Raw genomic sequence first — 20,150 nt, 5'->3', positions numbered from 1 at the left:
CGGCCTTATCGAACGCGTCAGAGTTTCCAATGGTGATTTGCCGGAGATATCTTCTTCTTCTTTAACCCGGTTTCTTGGTTGCATACTGCAGGGTGGACATCGAGGCTGGAAAAAGGGAGAACAGGAACGCATGGGGGCCTCAGACTTGGACCTGAGCGAGTGCAGTTACTGATCCGGACCGATTCTGGAAGACACTCGTCATTATCATTTCAACCAGGTGCACTGTGAGAGAAGTGTGGCATTGAGATCCGAGCTATCCAAAAATTTTACCAATTGCCAGGAGAACTAGACGATATAAAAACCTCCCGCCCTTGCTTGCTTGCCCGTGATTATGATCATACCTTCCGCGACAGAGACCCTTTGAGCGGGTCTTCACCTAGGTTGTGTGGGGACACTCGCATGCAGTTACTCCTTTTCGCTCCCGCCATTGACATCTGCATCTCACTTTCCTTGGCACTGAACACGCTATGGGAGGGACCTGAGGGAAGACCATTCCTTCCTTCCCTAGAGATCAAGTGGAATCCCACCCTCTTCATCGTCGAAGATCCTTCTCCCAGATTTTCTGTGGGGCTGGAAGTCGTCATCGTCCTTTCCAGCTTTACTGCCGAACAGACCAAATGGCAAGCGTATGCAACATTGACGATGGCCCTTGCGATCCCTGGGAAATGTTGCCAAGTACCATGCCCCGACGACGATGCATGTGAGAGCAATGGCAACGACGATGAATACCCAGAAGTACTTTGACACGACGGCTTGGCCTCCCTCGGCGTCCCATGAGAAGAAATTTGACGAGAAGATGGCCTAGGTGCAAGTTGTTGTCAGTTCCAACTTCCATGCCTTTGTTTATAGCTCCTTGAACACTGCTAAACCCTTCGCAAAGAGACACGGGTCGTGACATACCGCAACGGTTGACATGGGTAGGAAGACCATTGTCAGCAAAGCGATCGATCGCATCTGCGAGCTGTCTTTCTTCATCTCCTCCGAAAGACCGGTGTTTGCGTGTGCTAGCTTGGTGTTGAGTCGCGACAGCTTCAGGTTCGTCTGGTTGTCCTGGAGTGAGAAGAAGCTCCAAACCTAGAAAGTGTATCGCATCGTTAGTCAGCTTTGTGTGCTCTCTGAAAGTATTTGTCTTCCATCCATCACTCGTACCGTCTGCATTGTCAGTGACATGTTGTCCTTCACGAGATGGCAGTCGTTGATCTTATCATCGAACTCAAACATGATATCCTGCAGCCTTTCCCGAATCTGTCTCCCTGCCCTTTCTAGTCTCAAGTAGCCAGATACGCCGGGAAGGGGAGGAAGCCCCTGCTGCGCGTGGTTTTCCTCGCCATACAGCGTCGTAGCGCGGGAGACTGTGCATGAGCCAGGTGCCGATGACAAGGTCGCTGAAGGGATGCGTGTCAGACAGCCCTGAGAGAAGGTGGGTGGAGGTGATGACTTGACACTGGTTTCCACCATGTCCATTGCCGTCTCAAACTTCTTCAGCTGTCGCTTCACGGCCATTATCAGGCTTACCAGTTCCCTGGACCTGTACGTTGACTTCAACACGTCTGTCATTCTTTTCTTGTCCATGTCTAGGTCAAGTCCCCTTGCGCCGCCGACGTTTTCTAACTGGTTGTACTCGTAGTTGTTCCGAAGTTCGAAGTTGTCCAGAAGATCCTCTACCTGATCGACCAGACGAATACGTTCGAGTTCGAAGAACAAGCCGGGCAGGAGTAATGGGTGGTTGTGCTTGAGATCACACGACCTGATTCTTCTTACTATATCTTCCTTCTGTCTTTCATTGCATCCGTAGAACACTGCAAGATTGAGATCAGTTTCAGTGAAGTACGTCGTTGACAAAGCAATGTCGTTCGGCAATGTCGACGAAGTTCGCGCTGTGCACGCTGTTTGGAGCAAGTAATGGTTAGTCCACAGACCCTGATTCCTGGCATACGAGGAATGGTTGAATCATACTTATCATCGGTCTTCTCTCCTTACTTCCCTTCGGAAGATCGTCATCGTCGGAGTAATGGCGCTGAGCAGAGAAGTAGCAGCTCAATCTACCGATCGTCCGGGTAATCCTAGGATGGAGATGAAACTCATGCACGAGTTGTGAGAGGATATCATCGCTCTTGAAAGGGAGATAGGATACCGGTGACTGTGTGTTTGCGCCGTCATCGTCATCGTCGAATATTGGCTTGACCCTGTTGAAGATTCTATTGCGTTATACCGTCAATAAGAGACGCCCTTTGCCTTTGATGCTTCCTTGAAAAGGGCTTACACAGAAGAAAGAGAGGTGGAGGCAAAGAAGAGTTCTCATTTCCTTACACAGCACATATGCCAGAGCCCGGGTGGCCGGATGAAGGGAGAAAATCCAGGACAGCCTGACCGGGACAAGATGTTAACTCATCGATCAGATAAAACGAACTTTGACGGTTTCGATGTTCAATCGGAAGGGTTATTTACGTTCTTGAACCAGGCCTCCCATTCTTCACTGGTGCTCAGTGTCTTGACCTCGAATGTTGGACCCTGCTGTAGATCGTCGGAAACAGATCAGCTATAGCCCTTTGACTGCCCGCATTGCTATAGACTGTCCCAAAATGACTTGCTTCTTTATCCACAAGTTTCGTCACTATCGTCGCCTTTTCGCCTGGGAATTGGCAAGTGAAGTTGGAAAAGTCGCGTTCGGACCACTCGAGCGAGGTACGGTCATAATCCATCTTCGTCACGGACAACTGTTCTCTTCCATGCAATCACACCACAGAACTATGAGGGGCGATGATGAACGAGGGACGTGAAATGGCGCTTATGTTTGCCTGAGGTTCTTGTGGCAAAGGATCTTGTGACGAAGGACAAACCCGACAAGGGTCGCTGCGACTCCGGGTGATTCTTAAACCGGTTAAGCCAAAATCCCCGCCAAATGAGCCGGGCGTCTCACAAATTCTGTGAGAAATGTCGCAGATGATGACCGTTGGAGGAGGCTGACTGTCAGGCACACTTGAGGAAGTGAGGTGGTGGAATCGGACTGGCGATGTAACACGAATACTCGGCGAGTGAGACGAATCGTAGAGATTTTCCTCTGCTGTCTCTGCCTCGCCACGATTTCCGCACGTGTCCCATGCAAGCTGACATGGAAAGCCTCGAGCCAAATAATTGGTTCTTCATCAACCGGGAATTCGTGGCGAAGCACCACGTTGTGTACGCCCCAAGAAAGTAGGATTCTGCTAGTGAGTGTTAGTGGTTTTGCGGGGTCATAGAGCCATTGCACTAAGTATCACCGCCTGACTCCTTCGGTGGAATGCTTCTCGTTGCTTCTCCTTGGCCAGCAACTTTACTCTAATTGGGAATGTCTGCATTTTCTTTCTGAACGAAAACCTGCAGAGAACCGTCCGCTCATCCCGAGATGTTTTGTGTAACCTGAAGCATCTTATTTCTCGGCCGTAGGCTTGATTTGTTTTCTTCTTTTTCCCTATTGCTTGCCTCATGCACCGACATCTTACTGAAGCCCTGCTGGTTGAATCCATCAACAATACCGTTACATTCGACATCTGACGAAACACAGCTCAATCCAGTCTGACTTAAAGAAGAGAACGTGTCTACAGTTAGGCCTATATTGAGAAACCTGATCTCTATCACCGCCACCGAACACCTCACCAGCCATCGCGTTCGTACACCATGCTTTCATCGTCGCCAGCGATCATAAATCAGGCTTCCCCGGCTGCACCAGTCCAGTGGCATAATCATGTTCTGCGAAAGAAGTACCGAGATCCTCTCAAGCTCAAGCAGGCTTTGACTGCGAAGTACGGGGAAGGGAACTATAGGATCAAGGTACGTACCTATCCTACTTTGTAACCGATTGGTCGGGATTCTGTTTTAACCTTTACTTACGTGTGAGCCGGAACAGGTCAGGGCAGATCGGTGGATTGTGGCTATTCCTAGAGAAATGAGTAATGTTCGTTCAAAACTGCGAGCTTACCGGATGGAAAGACGAAGTCTTTGAAGTTCTGCTGCTAATTAAGTATGGCTTGCGCGTACAGATTGAGATGGACGAGCTTGAAAGTTCGGTCTATTCGCACTACTAGCGATGCTGGGGGTATCAAGGTTTAACAGGCAATCTAGGAGCGGGATGTAAGGAAAGAAAGCATTGAAAGCAAGCGGACTTGAAAAGAAAACAAAAAAAAAACCAAATACCAAGGCGTTCTGCCCGAGAAAGTATGAGTGTAATACATGGTCTTTCCCATGATCCAGCTCGATGTAAACATCAATAGTGGGAAACGTATGATAAAAATAAGGGGAAAATAGCCACTAGGCTTTGGCTCCAAAAATCAACCAGCCGCTTTACTTGGATGTGCCCAGCCAGCTGTTGCGATTCCGGCGCGGCGCGACCGAACTCCAGAACGCCTTACAGGTTAACCAAGCACTCATTGCCCGAGATTCTGATAACCAAAGATACGATGTGCAAAATACAACGCCTTTCCAGACGTTCCAGCCGTGGCTTTGAGGCTGAGACCTCACGAATGTAGAGCTGTACGGAGGTTAGTAGAGCGCCTATGGTGGTTTGATTAAATGGAAGACATAACTTCTTGACGGGGACTCACCACCGTAGTAGCTTGGATCGCGTTCACAAGCCTTTCTGATAACACCAAGCTCTCTAACGAGCTTCGCAACATTGATTCGATCATTTGGATACGGGCTGAGCATCTTCTCGATAATATCGAGAAACTGCTTGGTGTACTCGGATGCTCTCTCGTGTTTCCTGAGCTTCACCATCCACTCGCACACCTTGGGCTTGATGATGGCCGTGTCGCCTTCGATCTTGAAGAAAATGTCCGTCGCGAATCCGTATGCAGTATCCTCGTCCATGCGGTAGTCAGGAAACACCTCATAGACAGCGTCATAGCCCAAAACGTGCCATGTAACGAACTCGAGGAACATGCACCCCAGCGAAAAGACATCCGATTTTCGAGATATGCGACCTTTAGCGAGATCAAACTCGGGCGCTCGATATGTTGCTGATTTTTCAAGAGCTTTCGGGTCAGCATTGGATCGAGAATATTTGGTGTGAAGGCGACCAAGTCCAAAGTCAGACAGTACAAGCGTGCCGTCAGCTTCAAAGTAAAGAACGTTTTCAGCTTTGATATCGCCGTGGCGCCCATATAGCTCGCCTTTCCCAGCCGGGACCTCGTAAAATTGCAGCGTGTGTTCTCTTTCATTGTGAACGCACAGCAGAGCAAGGGCAAGCTGGTGGCATTGTTGAGCCATCCACGGAGCGATGGACAGGCGGTCCTGTTCATTTTTGGGCTGGTGAACTTCCCAGTACTTCCAGAGGTTTCCCTCCGCCCAGGGGAAAAGTAGGTAGAACACTTCACTCCCGCCATCTTCTTCAATGACAGAAAATGTAGCGAGAAGTTTGATGAGGTGGGTGCTTTTTTGGGCTTTGACGGTGATCAGGGAGGCCAGTTCCTTGTCGAAGGCCTCTTTATCGGACGCGTGCAGCCTCTTTAGAGCGAAGGTCAGCTCTTTGTTTTTACCATCATCAGACTGGAATACGGGTTAGCACCTGCCCAAATAAGGTGAATGCCTGCCGGCAAGAAGGTAGACAATGGATGCGCTTATTGCAACTTACTCCGAGATGACCAAAGTCAAAGTGACTTCGATCAATGATGATCCTCTTAACCTCGCCAAAGCCCCCGTGAAGATTGTCATCCTGATCCGTGTCTGGTCTAAGCTTGACATTGTTGCTTGCTTGCCCAGCTGAGCCAGCCCGCCCCTTAACCAAGCTCCTGTCGGGTGAAGGAGAGTCGATTGTGTATGGCAGGACGTCCTTCGGACCAAGACTGTAGTGGACATGATTCTTTTTGCCTTTTGTGGGAAGTTTGAAGTAAACGGCATTGAATGCGTAACTGGCTAGTACCATGTGCTTGCAATCTTTCCCTGAGAGTTTTCTGGTCTTGCGACCAGGGAGCCGATGAGAATGAGTCTTGTTCTGACATGCAATCTTGCCGTCAGGGGTAATCGAGATCAAGGGTAGGCATCGATCTGACAGCCTGAGGCTATCCTTGCCACTTTCGTTCTTCCAAAGCTCAGGCAGTGACTCATGTAGTTGTGTATAAATAAACAAGAGGAAGACCTTCCAGCAACGGACTTCGTGGAGGATACGAATACAAAGTCGCTGATGACCTTCCTCTGGGACATCCTTCCACAGTTGCTGTACGGCTGCGAGGAGACGTCCGGGAGTGAATGTCTCTTGGAGAGAGCCTCGGGGAATGAAGAAGCCTTTTCCTTTCTCGACTTCCTTGGCTTCAAGTTCTTCACGAATGATGTCAAATATATCTGGACCACTATCTTGGGGTACAATGTTGGTGTTCGATCGTTCAATAGGATGATCTTCGTCGTAGTACTGGTTGCCACGATCGGAGCATTTGTCGACACACGGATCGGCTAGTCCGATAGCTTTAGCTCTTGGAGCCATTCTAGAGGCTGTTCGGTGGCGAGAAGTATGCGCTGAGTCAACGCAACAGGCCTTGTGTTGTGCAGGAAAGATCTTGGTGGTGGGCCTAGTAATCTTCTAAGCAGACTCTGAGTCAACCCAAAGGAAAATGCGTGGGGCAAAAGGATAAAAGGCGAAGAGTGATGTTAACTCCGAGAAAGGGTACGGTCAATGAGGTATAAAGAGGAGGAGGACGAAGTTGATAATGAGTGATACTCCAACAAAAGCAAACAATGCCTAGGTGCTCACCCAATGTAGTGAAATTCGTCAGTTGTTTGAACAACAAGCGCCATCGTTCCGTTTTACTCCATTGTGCAATACGACGGACGTATGGTGGGTTTGACAGGGTAAATAAGTAACTAGGAGTGAGATTTACAATGGCCCGCGGCCCATCTGAGAGCTCCAGGTGGTGGGTGTGATATAAGGAGCCTCTTCGCATCGTTATGATAAGGCATCCAGAGCCTTGTGTCCGTAGTTGCGGCTGAGCATCAACAATTGGATGCCTTGAGACCTGGGAGGGGGTCGGCAATGGGTATTGTCTGCAACGAAGGGCCCTTGATACACAACCAGTGACTGTGCCTTCGGTGTGCGTTAGATGGGCGGTTATCAGGCTGAAGGACTTCCTGTCCTCTTTTCCTATCACACACAGAGAATGGAACGGGATGCGTGATGTTAGCACAGCGCGAGACGGCTTTTGAGTGTCAACAGTCTTCTCACCGGTCTCCTAAGGTAGCATTGTGGCGTCCCAAAGCCTCCTTCTGGCGTCCTTCAAAGGTTATGGATGGCGGCCTCTCGCCAGCCTTACTTTGCTCCTGAAACTGAACTGCCTCTCTGCCTTAGGTCAGTTGTTGTGTGACACTCATCCCGTGTGAGGCCGTATGCAAGTCTACTTCCAACACTCCTGAGATTCTGTGAGTAGACTTGAAGGGCGCAAGGCATTGAAGGCCAGGGCGGGCCGTAATGAATGCCTTGAATACAATACCTATAAAGAGCTTTGAATGGCCACCTTTCTCTTCACTCTTCGCCCACCCTTCGGATTCAGCATATGCACCAGCCTCAATCTTGAGTGAGGGTATGAACCGCTCAAGCACCAGCGGTGTGTTTTGAGGACATGATCCTCACTGAGCTGAAATGTCAACTCTCTGGAATAAGCGTATTTCAGTCTCTGCGACGTGGAACACCGAGGTCAGCACACTTGTTTAAAGAGAACTGCTCAAATATTTTCCAAGGCTGTTACTGGCTGTTGTTCCGGGTGAAAAATGCATTACGGCCTTCGACAACTCATCAGATTTCTTGCCAACAGAGGAAGGTCATACCTAGGTAATAAAGTCAGGTTGGAGTGAGTGGGCATGACCCAACCCTCCAATGCTGCGCCACTTCAGTGCATTAGAAAATTGCGTGGGATGAAGAGTGTGACTGGTGACACTCTAAGCAGCTACACTGCCACTGTTCGCTAGCCCAGTTTGTACTCCCTTCCAATCCCTCGTGTGGCTTGGCTGCCTGCACCCACAAAGCTGATAAAGGAACGAGGCCTCTTTAGAAGACCCCTTAATTTAGGTGGGCAGCATAAGGTCTATGCTTCTGATCGAAGATGTCAACTGATTCTTCCTCAAGTTAGTTCAACCGCTCAGCCTAACCACCGAGTCACCTCAGGGCTTCACATTGTCACATTCCACGCCCCCCCTTGCCACGTAGACCCATGGTTTACGGTATATCTTCAAGCATCCAGACTCAAGGGGACTTAGTGATCGGGAAGCGTGAATCACATCCATCAGAGCCTTGGGATAGACCCCGAAGAGCCCACACATTCACTGTACTACCTGCTTTATTAGATCAGGGAGTGAGACCACCCAACCCCATTAGCTCGTCAAATTGCATTCTTCACCGCAGCCGCGGGTTTCACAGGCCAGAGCTGAACACCAACCTCCGAGGCTGAATGGGGGCGAGGCAGATATCCAAGTGCACTGCCACTTTTTGATATTTCCTATTAATGCGATGATGAATCTTGCTGTTGATGATGGGAAACAGTATAGCCACCTCAAGCTTCTGCTACTCCCAAGCCTTTGTTGCCTCTCGTTCTGGTTAGCCTATTGAAATCTGCCATAACACACACAAGCCGCGTCAAAGAAATTGGACATACGTACCACTCTAGTACCTTCGCGACAGGATTCAGGTACTCGAAGCAATAGCTATGGCTCTATACCGCACAACAGGGAAAATGACGACCGTCATGGGACAAGCAAGATACCTCGATACAGAAGAAGGAGGCACCATTGTCGAAATACCTGCTTGCGCCGTAACCGCAGAAGAGTTGAAGAAAGAACTCGAAAGGCGGCTTATATCATCACAGTATACCATCCAGGTGAGTGTCGGATTTCCCCTGCGAGATTGATGTTGTTATACGTTATGACGTCTAACTGTCTTCCATGTCAGCTCAGGAGAGATCGATACTCAGTCACGCTGCCACATCACGGAAAGCAAGACATACTTAAATCATTACGATGAACATACCACTACCCCTTCAATGTTCGAAGTAGCCACGTCTCTACAGTGTCCAGGAGACGCTGCTTAAGTCCCTGCGAGATGATTGAAGAAAAGAGTTTCCCAAAGTCAGCATCACAAAGCACCCTCATTTGATAACACAACGCTTTTTGTACAAGACCTACCTTTGCATACCGACACACAATACTGTACTTATTTCCCTATTACTCCCATGTCCTCCCCTATGGCACTTGACAGCGCCCCATATCGCATTATTTTCAGTCATGTCACGAATCTGGAGCTACAGATGTTAGCACGTATACTCAAAGGGCAGCTTTCGTGTGGTTTTCATTTGGCGTTGAATTAGGCATAGAACTCATAAGTTTGTTGAGATTTCTCAGGGAGCAAACCGCGGAAAATTGTACAAGACATCTCACGGTCTATTAACACATAATATTGAATACACTGGTCTTCTCATCTCATCGTGTATGTCCTCAGGTGCCGCAAGGAATCTTGAAACTCCCATTCGATGACTTGCTGATGCTTAGGAGAACGGGCTGTAATAGAACACTCGAACGGCAAGGGACTTGAGTTGAAGCCATCGGAAAAGGCAAAACTGCGGGTAAATCAGTATGTCAGTAACAATCATTGTGATTAGACAGAAAGGAAATTTATAAACAGATTCACTCACATGTCAACTTCAATATCTTCACCACGCTCATTCTTCGCTGGACTAACATTGAAGCCCCATAGTATCCGTGCAATGTTTAGAGTCACCGAAGCATGTCCCAGATGCATACCGGGACAGATACGGCGTCCCCATCCAAATGCGCTGTGGCCAAACGGGCCCGGATATTCACGTTGCTCGAGAAAACGTTCTGGCGAGAACTTGTGCGGGTCAGGGAAGTTATTCTCGTTCAGATGGACTGAAACGATAAGTTAGTAAATACTGCCAAAAACACACCGTCAAAGCTTTTTTTCTTTTTCCTTTTTTTTTAAAAAAAAAAGAAGGCGGAGAGAAGAAAGAAAAAGAAATAAGGTTGAGCACTTCCCAGCCCATACACCCCTCCCCACAACCCCGCTTAAGAAAAACAGACCAGTAAGGAAAACAGAGAAGTGAGAGCGTAGCAAGATGGGTACGATTGCGAGGTGATGGCTGTACTACTTGGCTAACTGAGAACGAAAAGATTGCGTTGAAGAAGAGAAGGACAACAAAGGAGAGAGGGTAACGGGAACCTCCGAAGTCCCAGAACCAGAGACTGACCCTGGCGGAGCATGTGAGTGTACCTTGACGGCCACATGAAGCTAGCGGTTATGGAATACGGAAACAAAAAAAAACAAGAAGAAGAAGAAAACAGGAGATATTAATAGAAAAATAACAAGAGAAAAGACGGATAAAAAAGAAGCACTAAAAAAATCAATAAAGTAGGGGAGAGACAAGGATAAAAGGAACCACAATCCTACAATCACGGAGAAAAAAAGGATGGATGACAATCGAGCGATAGAAGAACGAGAAGCCAACCGGACCAGAAGAATAAGGAAAAGGGCAGGATGAAACGAGATATAAAGAGGAAAAGAAAGAAAGTAAAAAGAGCTTGAGCACTCACTACTCCAAAGAGGCGCAATAACCGTGCTCCCCTTCGGTATAAACATGTCCTTATACGTATCATCCGCGATACTGGCATGTGGTGTGCCCCCAAGAACAGCAATAGGCCGCCACCGCAGCGTTTCCGAGACGATAGCAGCGACATACGGGAGTGATGCCACATCTTCGAAAGTCGGTACCCGATCATTACCAACGACTCTATCCAGCTCGGCCTGGGCCTTGGGGATAAAGTCCTTGCCAAACTTGACGCAGGCGAGGAGGAAGCTGGCTAGGGAGCCGGCGGACTGTTCAACCCATGTTAGACTAGACGCTCAAGTGATGGGTTGGAAACTCGTACTCACCGTCTCAACTCCAGCACCAAACGGTGAACCAGCAGCATAGGCCAGCTCAAGGTCATTCATGCCATGGTTCTTCTGCTCGTTGATCAGGTACGTGGTAAAGCAGTCTGCTGCTACGCCTCGCTTCATCTTGTCTTTGACCTCGTTCACGAGACCGAGATACATGTCGACATCCTTTTGCCGTTGCCTCAGCACTTCGGCCTTCCATGGCGCAAAGATGCTCGGCAAATACTGGAGGGCCGGATATCGTTCTACGGCAAACTTGCCTGGGATGCTATGAGAGGAGTGATATATTAGAAGTTGCATGGGTAGAGAGGAGAGCTGGGGCCAACATACTTGACAGAGGTTAGACGGCCCATAGACTCAGCATTGGCCCGCACCACAGCATCAGTCCGAACATCTTCAACCCTTCGCCCATACGTGACTGTCACAATGACAGAAGCAGCATAACGCTCAAAATGGGTCCGAAACTCCTTGGGGTTCGTGAGCAAGTCGTGCATCAGGACCTTGGACTCGAGGTTTTGGATAGGCCGGTAAGATTCACTTTGGCGCTGCATGAAGCCGTTGTGTAAGGCTTTACGCCAACGCCTCCAAAAAGCCGAATAGGGAGCCATGAGACCTCGCATGCCTCCAGACAAGAGCTCGCCGCCCATGATGAATCGTGGGCGGGACGAGTAGATAGCTCCACGCTTCTCAAGCAGGTCCCAGGCTGCCTGGGCGGAACCCAAGATGATGGTCGGGGTCGGTCCCATCTGGAGGTAGACAACATCGCCGTATTCCTTGCTCAGTTCTTGGAACCAGAGCCATGGCTTTCGAATACCGGTCTTGATGGTCTTGGGTCCTGGAGGGAGCTGTGAGCGGTGTGCATGAAGCCTCCATCGCTGCCGCAGCTAAAGTACTCAGATCTGAGTTAGCAAGCTGTTTACTAAGTTCGAGGTAGGACTTTACCATACCGCTGGAAAGGAGAGCCCAAAGAATGACAAGGCAAGGGCAAGGACCAAGCCAAGAATGATAGTGCCAATCATCTTGACCGTGCCCTCTTCCACTTGAATAAAATCTTTGATCGTATGGTACCTTGGAGACACACCTTGGGGGCAGAGGTTGATCTTTCCCATGCCCTGGTTAAAGAAGGATTCCGGCCACCAATGTTGAGTGTTGGAACTCGCCGTCGGAATCTTTTACCGAGTTGATGCGACGCGGCGACCTATACGATTGTGTTGCTTGCTTGATCGGCTCTCCTCACACTAGGCTGAATCCAGGGTGTTGGAAGAGAGGTGCGTGAGGGGTTCGTTGTTAGCTAAGTGCCTCCCGCTCAGATGACACCGGCAGTTCGGCAGATATAACCTCCCCAAATCCATATAAAATTGTCTCCGTGTAACATCAAAATGCAACCATAATGATACTGTACTGTGGCTTACCGTTCAAGCTATCTTCTGATTTAAACCAGCGTTCCTCTTTTCTCAGTTTCAGTGACTACTTGACCCAAGCAGCGTTGTCAAAAGGTGAAACATGGGAGGCAAGATCACAGAAACATGGCTCACAAAACCATTCTTGACTTCGATCTTCCTAGGGCTCGGCGGTTTCCTCTACGGCTTGTACGTAGCTTGCATCTTGATCAAGGCTCGGAATATGCCACGTTAGCTGACTCGAACTTGATGACAGTGACTCGGGTATCATCACTCCAAGTCTCGCTCTGAACTCCTTCCTGAAATACTTCGACAATCCCGATGCCCCTCTCCGAGGAGCTATTGTGTCAGTTTACCAGGCAGGTGGTAAGTCTTCACTTGTTCAGAACTTTGGACGGTGGTGGGAGTACCGTGAGCTGATTTTACGCCAACTATAGCATGGCTGGGAAGTGCCTCTGTTGGTATAACCAGTGATAGGCTCGGAAGACGGAAAGCGATTGCGTTCGGGTGTGCCTTTGGGGTCCTCGTGGGTGCACTGATGACCGGTGCGGCACATGTTGCTATGCTTATCATTGGTCGCATGCTTGTTGGATATGCCGTCGGTACAATCACAGGCGTTGCACCGGTCTTTGGAGCAGAGATTGCAAAGGTGCGTACGGTCTTCTGTTGTTGTCAATATGATGCATGCGAGACGCTTTCTCACAAAGTCTTCTTTAGACCCATGAGAGGGCAAGAATAAACGCAGTTACCCAGATGAGTAAAGTAGCCCACATCTCAAAAGGGTGATTGAGATTTACTGACCTTCTTTCTCGCTGTAGTGTGTGCTTGGGGCTTCTTTGTCGCCCTTTGGACGGGAGTAGGGGAAGGCAAGTGGCATAACTCCAACCAGTGGAGGCTCGGTTTTGCTATCCAGAGCATTCCAGCCCTCGCTCTTGGAGTCGGAGTCCTGTTTATCAGTGAGTCGCCAAGATGGCTTTGCCTGAAAGGCCGTCATGAAGAAGCAGAGAAGGCCTTTCGCAGCTATCATCACAACGGCTCCAACGATGAGTGGTGCAGGGAGGAGTTCAGCCGTATGCAAGCCAACATTGCGATCGAGCTACAGGCTCGAGGCGATCTTTCCTGGGCAGAGCTCCTCAAGACGCCGGCCTTCAGGAAGCGTCTTTTTGTCGGATCCTTTGTCTGGGCGTCTGCGATGTTGAGCGGCATCAGCTTTATCCAGTATTTCCAACCAGCCATCTATGCAACACTGCAGTATAATCAGGATCAGCAGCTTCTCATAAGCGGGCTATACGGATCGGTGGCTCCGGTGGCGTGCCTGGCGTCCCTGCTCTTCGTGGACCGCATCGGTCGAAAGAAGATTCTGGTCTCCAGCGCTTCACTTCTGTCAGTCTGTTACCTGATTATCACCATCATCGCTGCCGTCTTTCCGGCCCGACCAGGGTTCCCAACAAACGAGGCAGCTCAGCGCGGTCTCATCGCCTGCATCTTTGTTGTATCGGCCAACTACTCGGCTCTTTTGGGTCCGATGACTTGGATCATTCCGTATGTAAAGCCCTGCCCCATGTTAATCGTTGCATGGCTGACATGAACTGTCTCTAGGCCCGAGGTCTTCACCACCGAGTTAAGAGGCAAGGCAAATGCCGTCGTCCAGGTCCTGCATTATTCCATTAGCCTGATTATCACCCAATGTTCGCCCATTGCTTTGGCTGCAGTAGGCTGGAAGTATTACGTATGAAGCAGAATTTGTGCGAGTAGTAAGACGGGTGACCTGGCTAACGACACACTAGATCTTCTTTATCCTTAGCAACGCGCTGTGTGCGATTGTGTTTGCGCTTGTGTATCCCGAAACAAGAGGTAAGGAGCAAACCTTGGTTCTTGATGTTGGTAGACGCAGCTGACAACGAGCTCTTCTTTCTTTGCCAGGCAAATCGCTTGAAGACATGAGCGAGATATTTGGCGACATCAAGCGAAGGACGGAACCAGAGTTGGGCAACGCCCGTACAGCTCTGTCGGACAAGAAATACAGCGGGATCAGCGAGTATGCAATCGAGAAGACGGAGTCGAAGCAAGAGACCGAGATCCCGCCCGCCGTAGGAACCAGAACTGGGCTTCTCGGCAAACGCGTGGCGCAGTGTTATTCGATTGATGTTTGCAGAGCCCTGGTACGGCTATATTACAAGCGGGATATGGCGGGGCATACAGAGGCAGACACTCTAGGAGAAAGAATGATCAGCATGTGTCCATTGTACAACCCAGGTAGGATCAGATGAGGCTGGGAGAGAGTATAGAATATTGTACCTTGGCCCAGTAACTTAAGTCGTCAGCCCTGGCGCTGCCGTGTCGTTAGCATCATCATCGCCGATGTCGTGAAAACGTCAAGGGATGATGATGTTGCCTTTTTGCGGTTTGGCTGACCTTGGGTGGATGGATTGGAGCGGCTGCTTGAGGTTTTTTGGAATGTTGTGTTCTCTTCCGAGGTCGTTGCAGCGGATGTTTTGGTTAGATCAGTCGGGTGGGTGACGCGGGAGCGGCAATGCGCGACATGGCCGGCCTGGACCGCGCCCGAGTGCATGTAAGTGTTAGTGCAGTACCTAAGGTGTGGGGTAATTTTTGCCGCTAGTGTGTAGTAAGCTGCGGGTAGCAGGAACGTGTGGAAAGAAGAATGTACTGTCCTAACTGGATCCGATTACAGAAACACAAGAGTGACCCGCGAACGTCCCCGCTCCCTACTCCTCTGACCTTCCCGTCAGCTTGTCTAACAAAACATCATCTACCCCTTGGGGAGTGGAGGTCAGTTCCTGTCTGTTTCCCCAACTGCAGTCATACTCAGTATCGAGACTAAATCCCAACGCCAAGTACAGGAAGGATCACTGATGGGGTCCGGTTAGCGGTTTATCGTGGTATTTTCCCTAGCGAAGGATCTCTAACCGAAGAAATGGCTCGATACGCCTGGTTGTTTGTTAGCTCTCATGCATCAAGCGAGGTGTATTGGGGGCCCCTCAACTGGGGGCCAGTTTCCCGCAGAGAGCTAAATGGGATGATGGTATTATACGCACAACTCGAGATATATGCCTATATAACTCGTGATCTTTACCTCCTCACGAGTAACTCTTGTTCTGTCCCCTCATCCCCTTCAGTCCCGTCTTTCACACTCACAGGAACAGAGCCCACACTGAACAGATCCGTACTCGTCAACCATTCTCTACCATACCCGACCTCAGGACATCCCTCTTCATCGAGACCCAAATACCACCATGCCCATCTTTACTATCCGTTCTCTGGCCCAGCTAGCTCTGGTTGGCATCTCAACCGCTGCTGCCATTGCCTCCTCTGCCATCACATCCACCCCAGATGGCCTCATCATCCGCAAGGTCCAGCTCCCCGATGGCACCACCATAACCATTGGCGAAAACCCCAACCTCATCTTCACCCCAGAGTCCCCCAATGGCTCCAAAGACATGAAGCACAAGCGAGTGGACTGGCAAGAACTCGACATCAGCTCCCCCATACAAGACTTCTGCTGGGACGAAAGCAGGCCCCAATTCAGCTACGGGTCCTCCGCGCCCTTGGCAGCAGACTGCCAGAAGATTGTCGATTACTATTCCGGCGTCAGGAATTCCGGCGTGAGGGGTAAATGGACGTTGTATCCTTCCGACCTTGAGAACGGAAAAGGTGTTCCACTGGTGAAGGTGGATGGCTGCCAATTCCAACTCACACTGTCAGGTGAAATAGGGCAGAAGGTGTACTGGGGGGACAATGACTTGGTGTACTATGTCAGCAATCAACTCAAGTATGCAAAAGATGGACGCGTACAGGCGGAGGGCTTCACGGCTTGCTACGTGATGGATGAGAAGAAGTATGTCCAGTTGAAATGAAGGTTGGTGAAAGCCTAGATCACATGTTTAGATGCATGTAGCGGGTGGGGTTATCGGGCAGCGGGATGAGATCAGGAAGTGGCAGTGGAGGCTTTCCATGGTGAGCGAGTGGCAATCATAGTAGGAGTGAGCGCAATTTGGACGATCAGGCACAGAAGTTTGAAGAGTATGTCGATATCGTACTAGAAACTGATGTATAAGTAATGAAAGAGAAGAAAAGAGGTTGAGTTTCTTGGACTTCAAGGAACTGTCTAGGTATGTATCTATCTTATCGGTTATCCTTATAGCGCGGGGGCTATCCTTATCGGGTGTTAGTCGTAGTAGAACGGAGGAGCAACGGGAAGGATGGTCCGTGCACGGATACAGCGCAATGTAATCTGACACCGCAACGCTTTCCCACTTGACCACAAAACAACCAAAAAAGCACACATACAATCCGACCATGTTTCCTCGTTTTCAACCCTTCGGCTTCTCTACCATCCCAAATCTTATTCCAGTCACTTGACTTGATATCATCAAAGATTCGAAGGGCCCCCTTGATACTGTTGCGAAAACAGGTCCATTCCACCACCATTCAACCCCCAGTCAAAAGTGGAAGCATACATCCCTCCCATGGCCATTTGAGGATCATCAGGGCTGACCAGCTCCATATGTCCTGACTGTTGTTGATAAGCCGGATGCTGAGGCAGAAGCCCCCCAAAGTTCATCTCTGTAGGCCTTTGTGGCTGCGGCTGTGGCGATGGTCCGAACATTCCCCTGGCCTCGGCTCGATGGATATCATTCAATCCGTTCATGCCTTGGGTTGGAGGACAATAATTCACCATCTCGATCCCTGAATCTACCAGATCCTGTCGACCATGGTGAAACCCGGTAACTTGAGCTGGCTGGTTCAGGTTGACGACCCCATTGCCGTAAACGCCAAAACCGGCCTGAGGATTGATGGGTGTTCTGGGAGTGACTGGGCTCGGAGTTGCGGGAAATTCAAGCTCTCGACTCTGACCAGGGCCGAAGGGAGGTGCGACTACGCCGACGCCCGTCTGGACAACCTGTCCCTGGCGTGATTGCACGATCCCCGAACCAGTTAAGCCGGGAGCCGCTCTCGTTGCCATCAGCTCTGCCTGGCCTACATTCGCCCATGACTCGGCGCTGTTGATCGTCTCGAGAGAAGAAGCCAGGCTTCCTCCGTTGCTGTCGCCGTTGGTGACCCCTTTCTTGACAATCGGCCTTGGAACCGCAAGTTGATTATGTCTCTGGCCCTGTTTCTGGCTCACCGGGCTTATTGGGCTTTGGGAATTCGAAGATCCAGCTCTCGCGTTACGTCTAGCGCTCCTCTGGCGGCGGACCATGTTCGTTGGCTTGCGACGAGAGATTTCCAAGACTTGGTCAATGTGGTCGTAGAAAATTTCAACCAGTCGCCCCACGCCTTGTTCCTCTGGCTGTTGGTTTTCAGAACGTCTCAGCTCTTCACTCCTGCTCAGCGCCTGGACAAGGTGTGGGCGATAATTCTGCAGGTCTCTGTAAAACTCTTCGCGCTCGACTGGGGGCTCAAAATCTTCATCCCCACTGTCAGCAAACCAGTCCGCAAAAAGACATGCCCAGAAACAGAAGGGCCAGTATGGGAAAGCACTCACCGGGATCCGGAACGACCTCGCATAAACCGAACAAGTTGTGCCAGAGGTCTTGCCAGTTATCAATCTTGCCATCCGCCTTCCGGTTATTAAGCAGAAATTCATGTCGAGCCGTGATGCCATCCTCCGGATTGCGGCTCGCGGATCCCTCTTGTGGACTGCAGATTCTGTCATTGGGCACTGCCATGTGCGCGTCCAATGCTTCACGAGACCCCAAGTCCTCTTTACACCTGCGGCAATGGTGGACGGAGCCCGTTATCTGTTTATGATGGGTCTTGATATGACGTCTAACCAAACAGCAAGTTAGCACTTCAAAACTTCCATTGGGGACAGGCATGAGACTTACTTCAGCTGAGATATGTCGCGATAGTGCCGAACAGCACAGGCTTCATGGTCGCGGATATTAAATTTCTCGGGGTTTCTCTTGCGGAAGGGACAGCTCAGCCTCTGATCCTCAGGCCCAGCCGTCATTTTTGTTCTTTTATTCCCACCATCATGACCGCCGCCGCCGAAACCTCGATCTCCGGGACCAGAACCGTCTTCATGCCCCCGGCTGGGGTACCCGTCACTGTCGTCGTTCGGTCTTTTCTGTGACCCATTGTTCGCTCCGCCACAACGGCCCATTCCAGAGTTTGAGCCGCTTCCTTCTTGCCGGGCCGGCGCGATGTGACCCGCTCCGCGAGGCAGTTCTTGGATGCAGATGGCGGAGTTGAACAGACTGTCATCCGGAAGAATCCTTGATAGCTCATCCAGGCAGTAGCTGACGGTGTTGTACGCTTCACCAGCCGCATCGGTATGTGCAATGTCGTCGTACTCTGTACCGAACGCTTGCCTAAGGATTTGTTCACAAACGTCTTGGATCAGCCCCGCGTCCAAGATGGGGCTCTGGGAAGTCTCCATATCCTCCGGCTCATCGGGACCAGGGGTCATGATCAACGGAGAAAGCCCTTCGGGCGTTGACCCGTTCCCGGTCGTGGGTGTGTCGACGTCTTGCGGAACTTCTTCTTCTGTCGTATCTTTGTGCATGTTTTCATCGGTCGCTTCATCAATTTGTATGCCTTGGAGGTTTGGCAAATCGAGATTGCGGGATGGCTCTGCATCTGGTACCAGTGATTCAGATTCCTCCTTCAGGCGGACCGGCAAGACGACCTTTGGATCACCTGCGGACTCCGCCCGTAGCTCTGCGGTGATCTGGCTGACAAACGGCTCTTCAGGATGCGTGGCGTCGGAAGGAGGGCCGACCTGGCACAGCCCATATTTGCTCATACTGTCTTCCCTCCTGAACTTGGGCAGATGTCGGACTGGGTCTTGCATATTCTTTCTAAGCTTGTCCTGGTCCCGAAATGTTCGTCTCGGCTTCAAGTTCGGCAAGAAGAAATGCTTCGGCAAGGATGAGCCCTCAGCAGTGAAGTTTGCCGGTACTGTCGTCATATCCACAGGGTGATTTTCCAGTTCTGCTTCCGGTCTGAAATATGTCCCAGCATGGAATGCCATTGGAGCGGGTGAGCCACACCGGGATTCCATCAACGAGGGCGACGAAGAATATTGAGAAAGGTTCGTTGCTCCGAAGGAGGCAGTGGTTGGACTCAGGGGGTCTGGCTCGGTAGTGTTGGTAACTGTTGAGGCGTGAGAGAAGATCGAGCAAGTCGTATCTGAGCGCCGTGGTACAAAGGATCTCTCCTCCCACTCGGTCCTCTCGCTGGTGTTGCTCTTGATATCGTCAAATTCCACTCGCTTGTTGGGTCGGTCTTGAAGATAGGGATCATGGGTCGGTTTGTTTGTGACTGCAAGTTCCGGAGAGGGGCCTGCCTTAAATGATGGTTGATTGAGTTGTCCCCCTTGCCCCGTTACCGTGGGCCCTTTCAGGAGGGAAGTCATGTTGGCGGATGGCTGAGTTCTGAAATCTGCCGACGATATGGGGCCCAGTTATGGCCAGGTGAGCACTGGGCTACGCGGCCTGTCGTTCTCAGACTGGGGAGAAAACGTATGGTTTTTTTTAAGTTTCGCTGCAGAAAGCTACGCTTGCTAGGCTTTATGTTGGTTATCTACTTCGTATTCGCGCGGGTGTGCGCGAACCACAAGGCGCCTTCTATAAACTACACGCCGGAAAGGAAGCAGGCCAGTCACTTCGAAATCGATCAGTTGGGCAATACTCTCTCTACCTAATGGTGGACAGACGACCCTTTGAGAGGCGGATCGACCCGGACACATCCCAAGGGCACAGCCGAAAGCATAACAGTCGGTTCTGCATAAGAATACAGGTAATAGAGTTTGAACAATCATCAGTGGTCGAGATATCACAACACATTGGAGGCCTTACAGCTCAGGGGTCCTTAGATGTGGC

The 20,150-nt window shown here is 50.4% G+C and overlaps 5 protein-coding genes across 5 annotated transcripts; 1 reads left to right on the top strand and 4 right to left on the bottom strand.

Annotated features, from left to right (window-relative positions):
* Nucleotides 1-223: 223 nt before the first annotated feature.
* On the bottom strand, nucleotides 224-3,183 carry B0H65DRAFT_464912 (uncharacterized protein). Its single transcript, XM_062826778.1, has 7 exons — nucleotides 2,592-3,183; nucleotides 2,449-2,514; nucleotides 2,311-2,366; nucleotides 1,957-2,198; nucleotides 1,150-1,886; nucleotides 901-1,074; nucleotides 224-801 (listed from the first exon to the last, which is right to left on the bottom strand). The coding sequence occupies exons 1-7, from the start codon at nucleotides 2,700-2,702 to the stop codon at nucleotides 505-507; spliced, it is 1,683 nt and encodes a 560-aa protein (XP_062681512.1). The 5' UTR covers nucleotides 2,703-3,183; the 3' UTR covers nucleotides 224-504.
* A 1,347-nt stretch (nucleotides 3,184-4,530) lies between these two features.
* Nucleotides 4,531-6,454, bottom strand: B0H65DRAFT_508707 (kinase-like domain-containing protein; the record flags this gene model as incomplete). Its single annotated transcript, XM_062828250.1, has 2 exons — nucleotides 4,531-5,523; nucleotides 5,609-6,454. The coding sequence occupies 2 exons, from the start codon at nucleotides 6,452-6,454 to the stop codon at nucleotides 4,531-4,533; spliced, it is 1,839 nt and encodes a 612-aa protein (XP_062681511.1).
* A 3,623-nt stretch (nucleotides 6,455-10,077) lies between these two features.
* Nucleotides 10,078-12,280, bottom strand: B0H65DRAFT_188822 (cytochrome P450). The gene is made up of 4 exons (XM_062821609.1): nucleotides 11,851-12,280; nucleotides 11,234-11,787; nucleotides 10,901-11,171; nucleotides 10,078-10,843 (listed from the first exon to the last, which is right to left on the bottom strand). The coding sequence occupies exons 1-4, from the start codon at nucleotides 12,010-12,012 to the stop codon at nucleotides 10,259-10,261; spliced, it is 1,572 nt and encodes a 523-aa protein (XP_062681510.1). The 5' UTR covers nucleotides 12,013-12,280; the 3' UTR covers nucleotides 10,078-10,258.
* Nucleotides 12,281-12,406: 126 nt separating this feature from the next.
* B0H65DRAFT_508705 (general substrate transporter) lies at nucleotides 12,407-15,191 on the top strand (the record flags this gene model as incomplete). The annotated part of the gene is made up of 9 exons (XM_062828249.1): nucleotides 12,407-12,492; nucleotides 12,560-12,669; nucleotides 12,741-12,952; nucleotides 13,021-13,060; nucleotides 13,122-13,845; nucleotides 13,903-14,032; nucleotides 14,091-14,157; nucleotides 14,227-14,301; nucleotides 15,124-15,191. 9 exons carry the CDS (start codon nucleotides 12,407-12,409, stop codon nucleotides 15,189-15,191), a joined length of 1,512 nt encoding a protein of 503 aa, XP_062681509.1.
* A 417-nt stretch (nucleotides 15,192-15,608) lies between these two features.
* B0H65DRAFT_427361 (uncharacterized protein) lies at nucleotides 15,609-19,684 on the bottom strand (the record flags this gene model as incomplete). Its single annotated transcript, XM_062824681.1, has 5 exons — nucleotides 15,609-15,751; nucleotides 16,322-16,569; nucleotides 16,758-17,730; nucleotides 17,810-18,036; nucleotides 18,153-19,684. The coding sequence occupies 5 exons, from the start codon at nucleotides 19,682-19,684 to the stop codon at nucleotides 15,609-15,611; spliced, it is 3,123 nt and encodes a 1,040-aa protein (XP_062681508.1).
* Nucleotides 19,685-20,150: the final 466 nt, after the last annotated feature.

The sequence above is a fragment of the Neurospora tetraspora genome (assembly GCF_033439725.1).
Source record: "Neurospora tetraspora strain CBS 560.94 chromosome Unknown B0H65scaffold_4, whole genome shotgun sequence".
NCBI lineage: Eukaryota > Fungi > Ascomycota > Sordariomycetes > Sordariales > Sordariaceae > Neurospora > Neurospora tetraspora.
The sequence above is the reverse complement of the archived record's forward strand: the minus strand, read 5'-3'. Positions and strand labels throughout refer to the sequence as shown.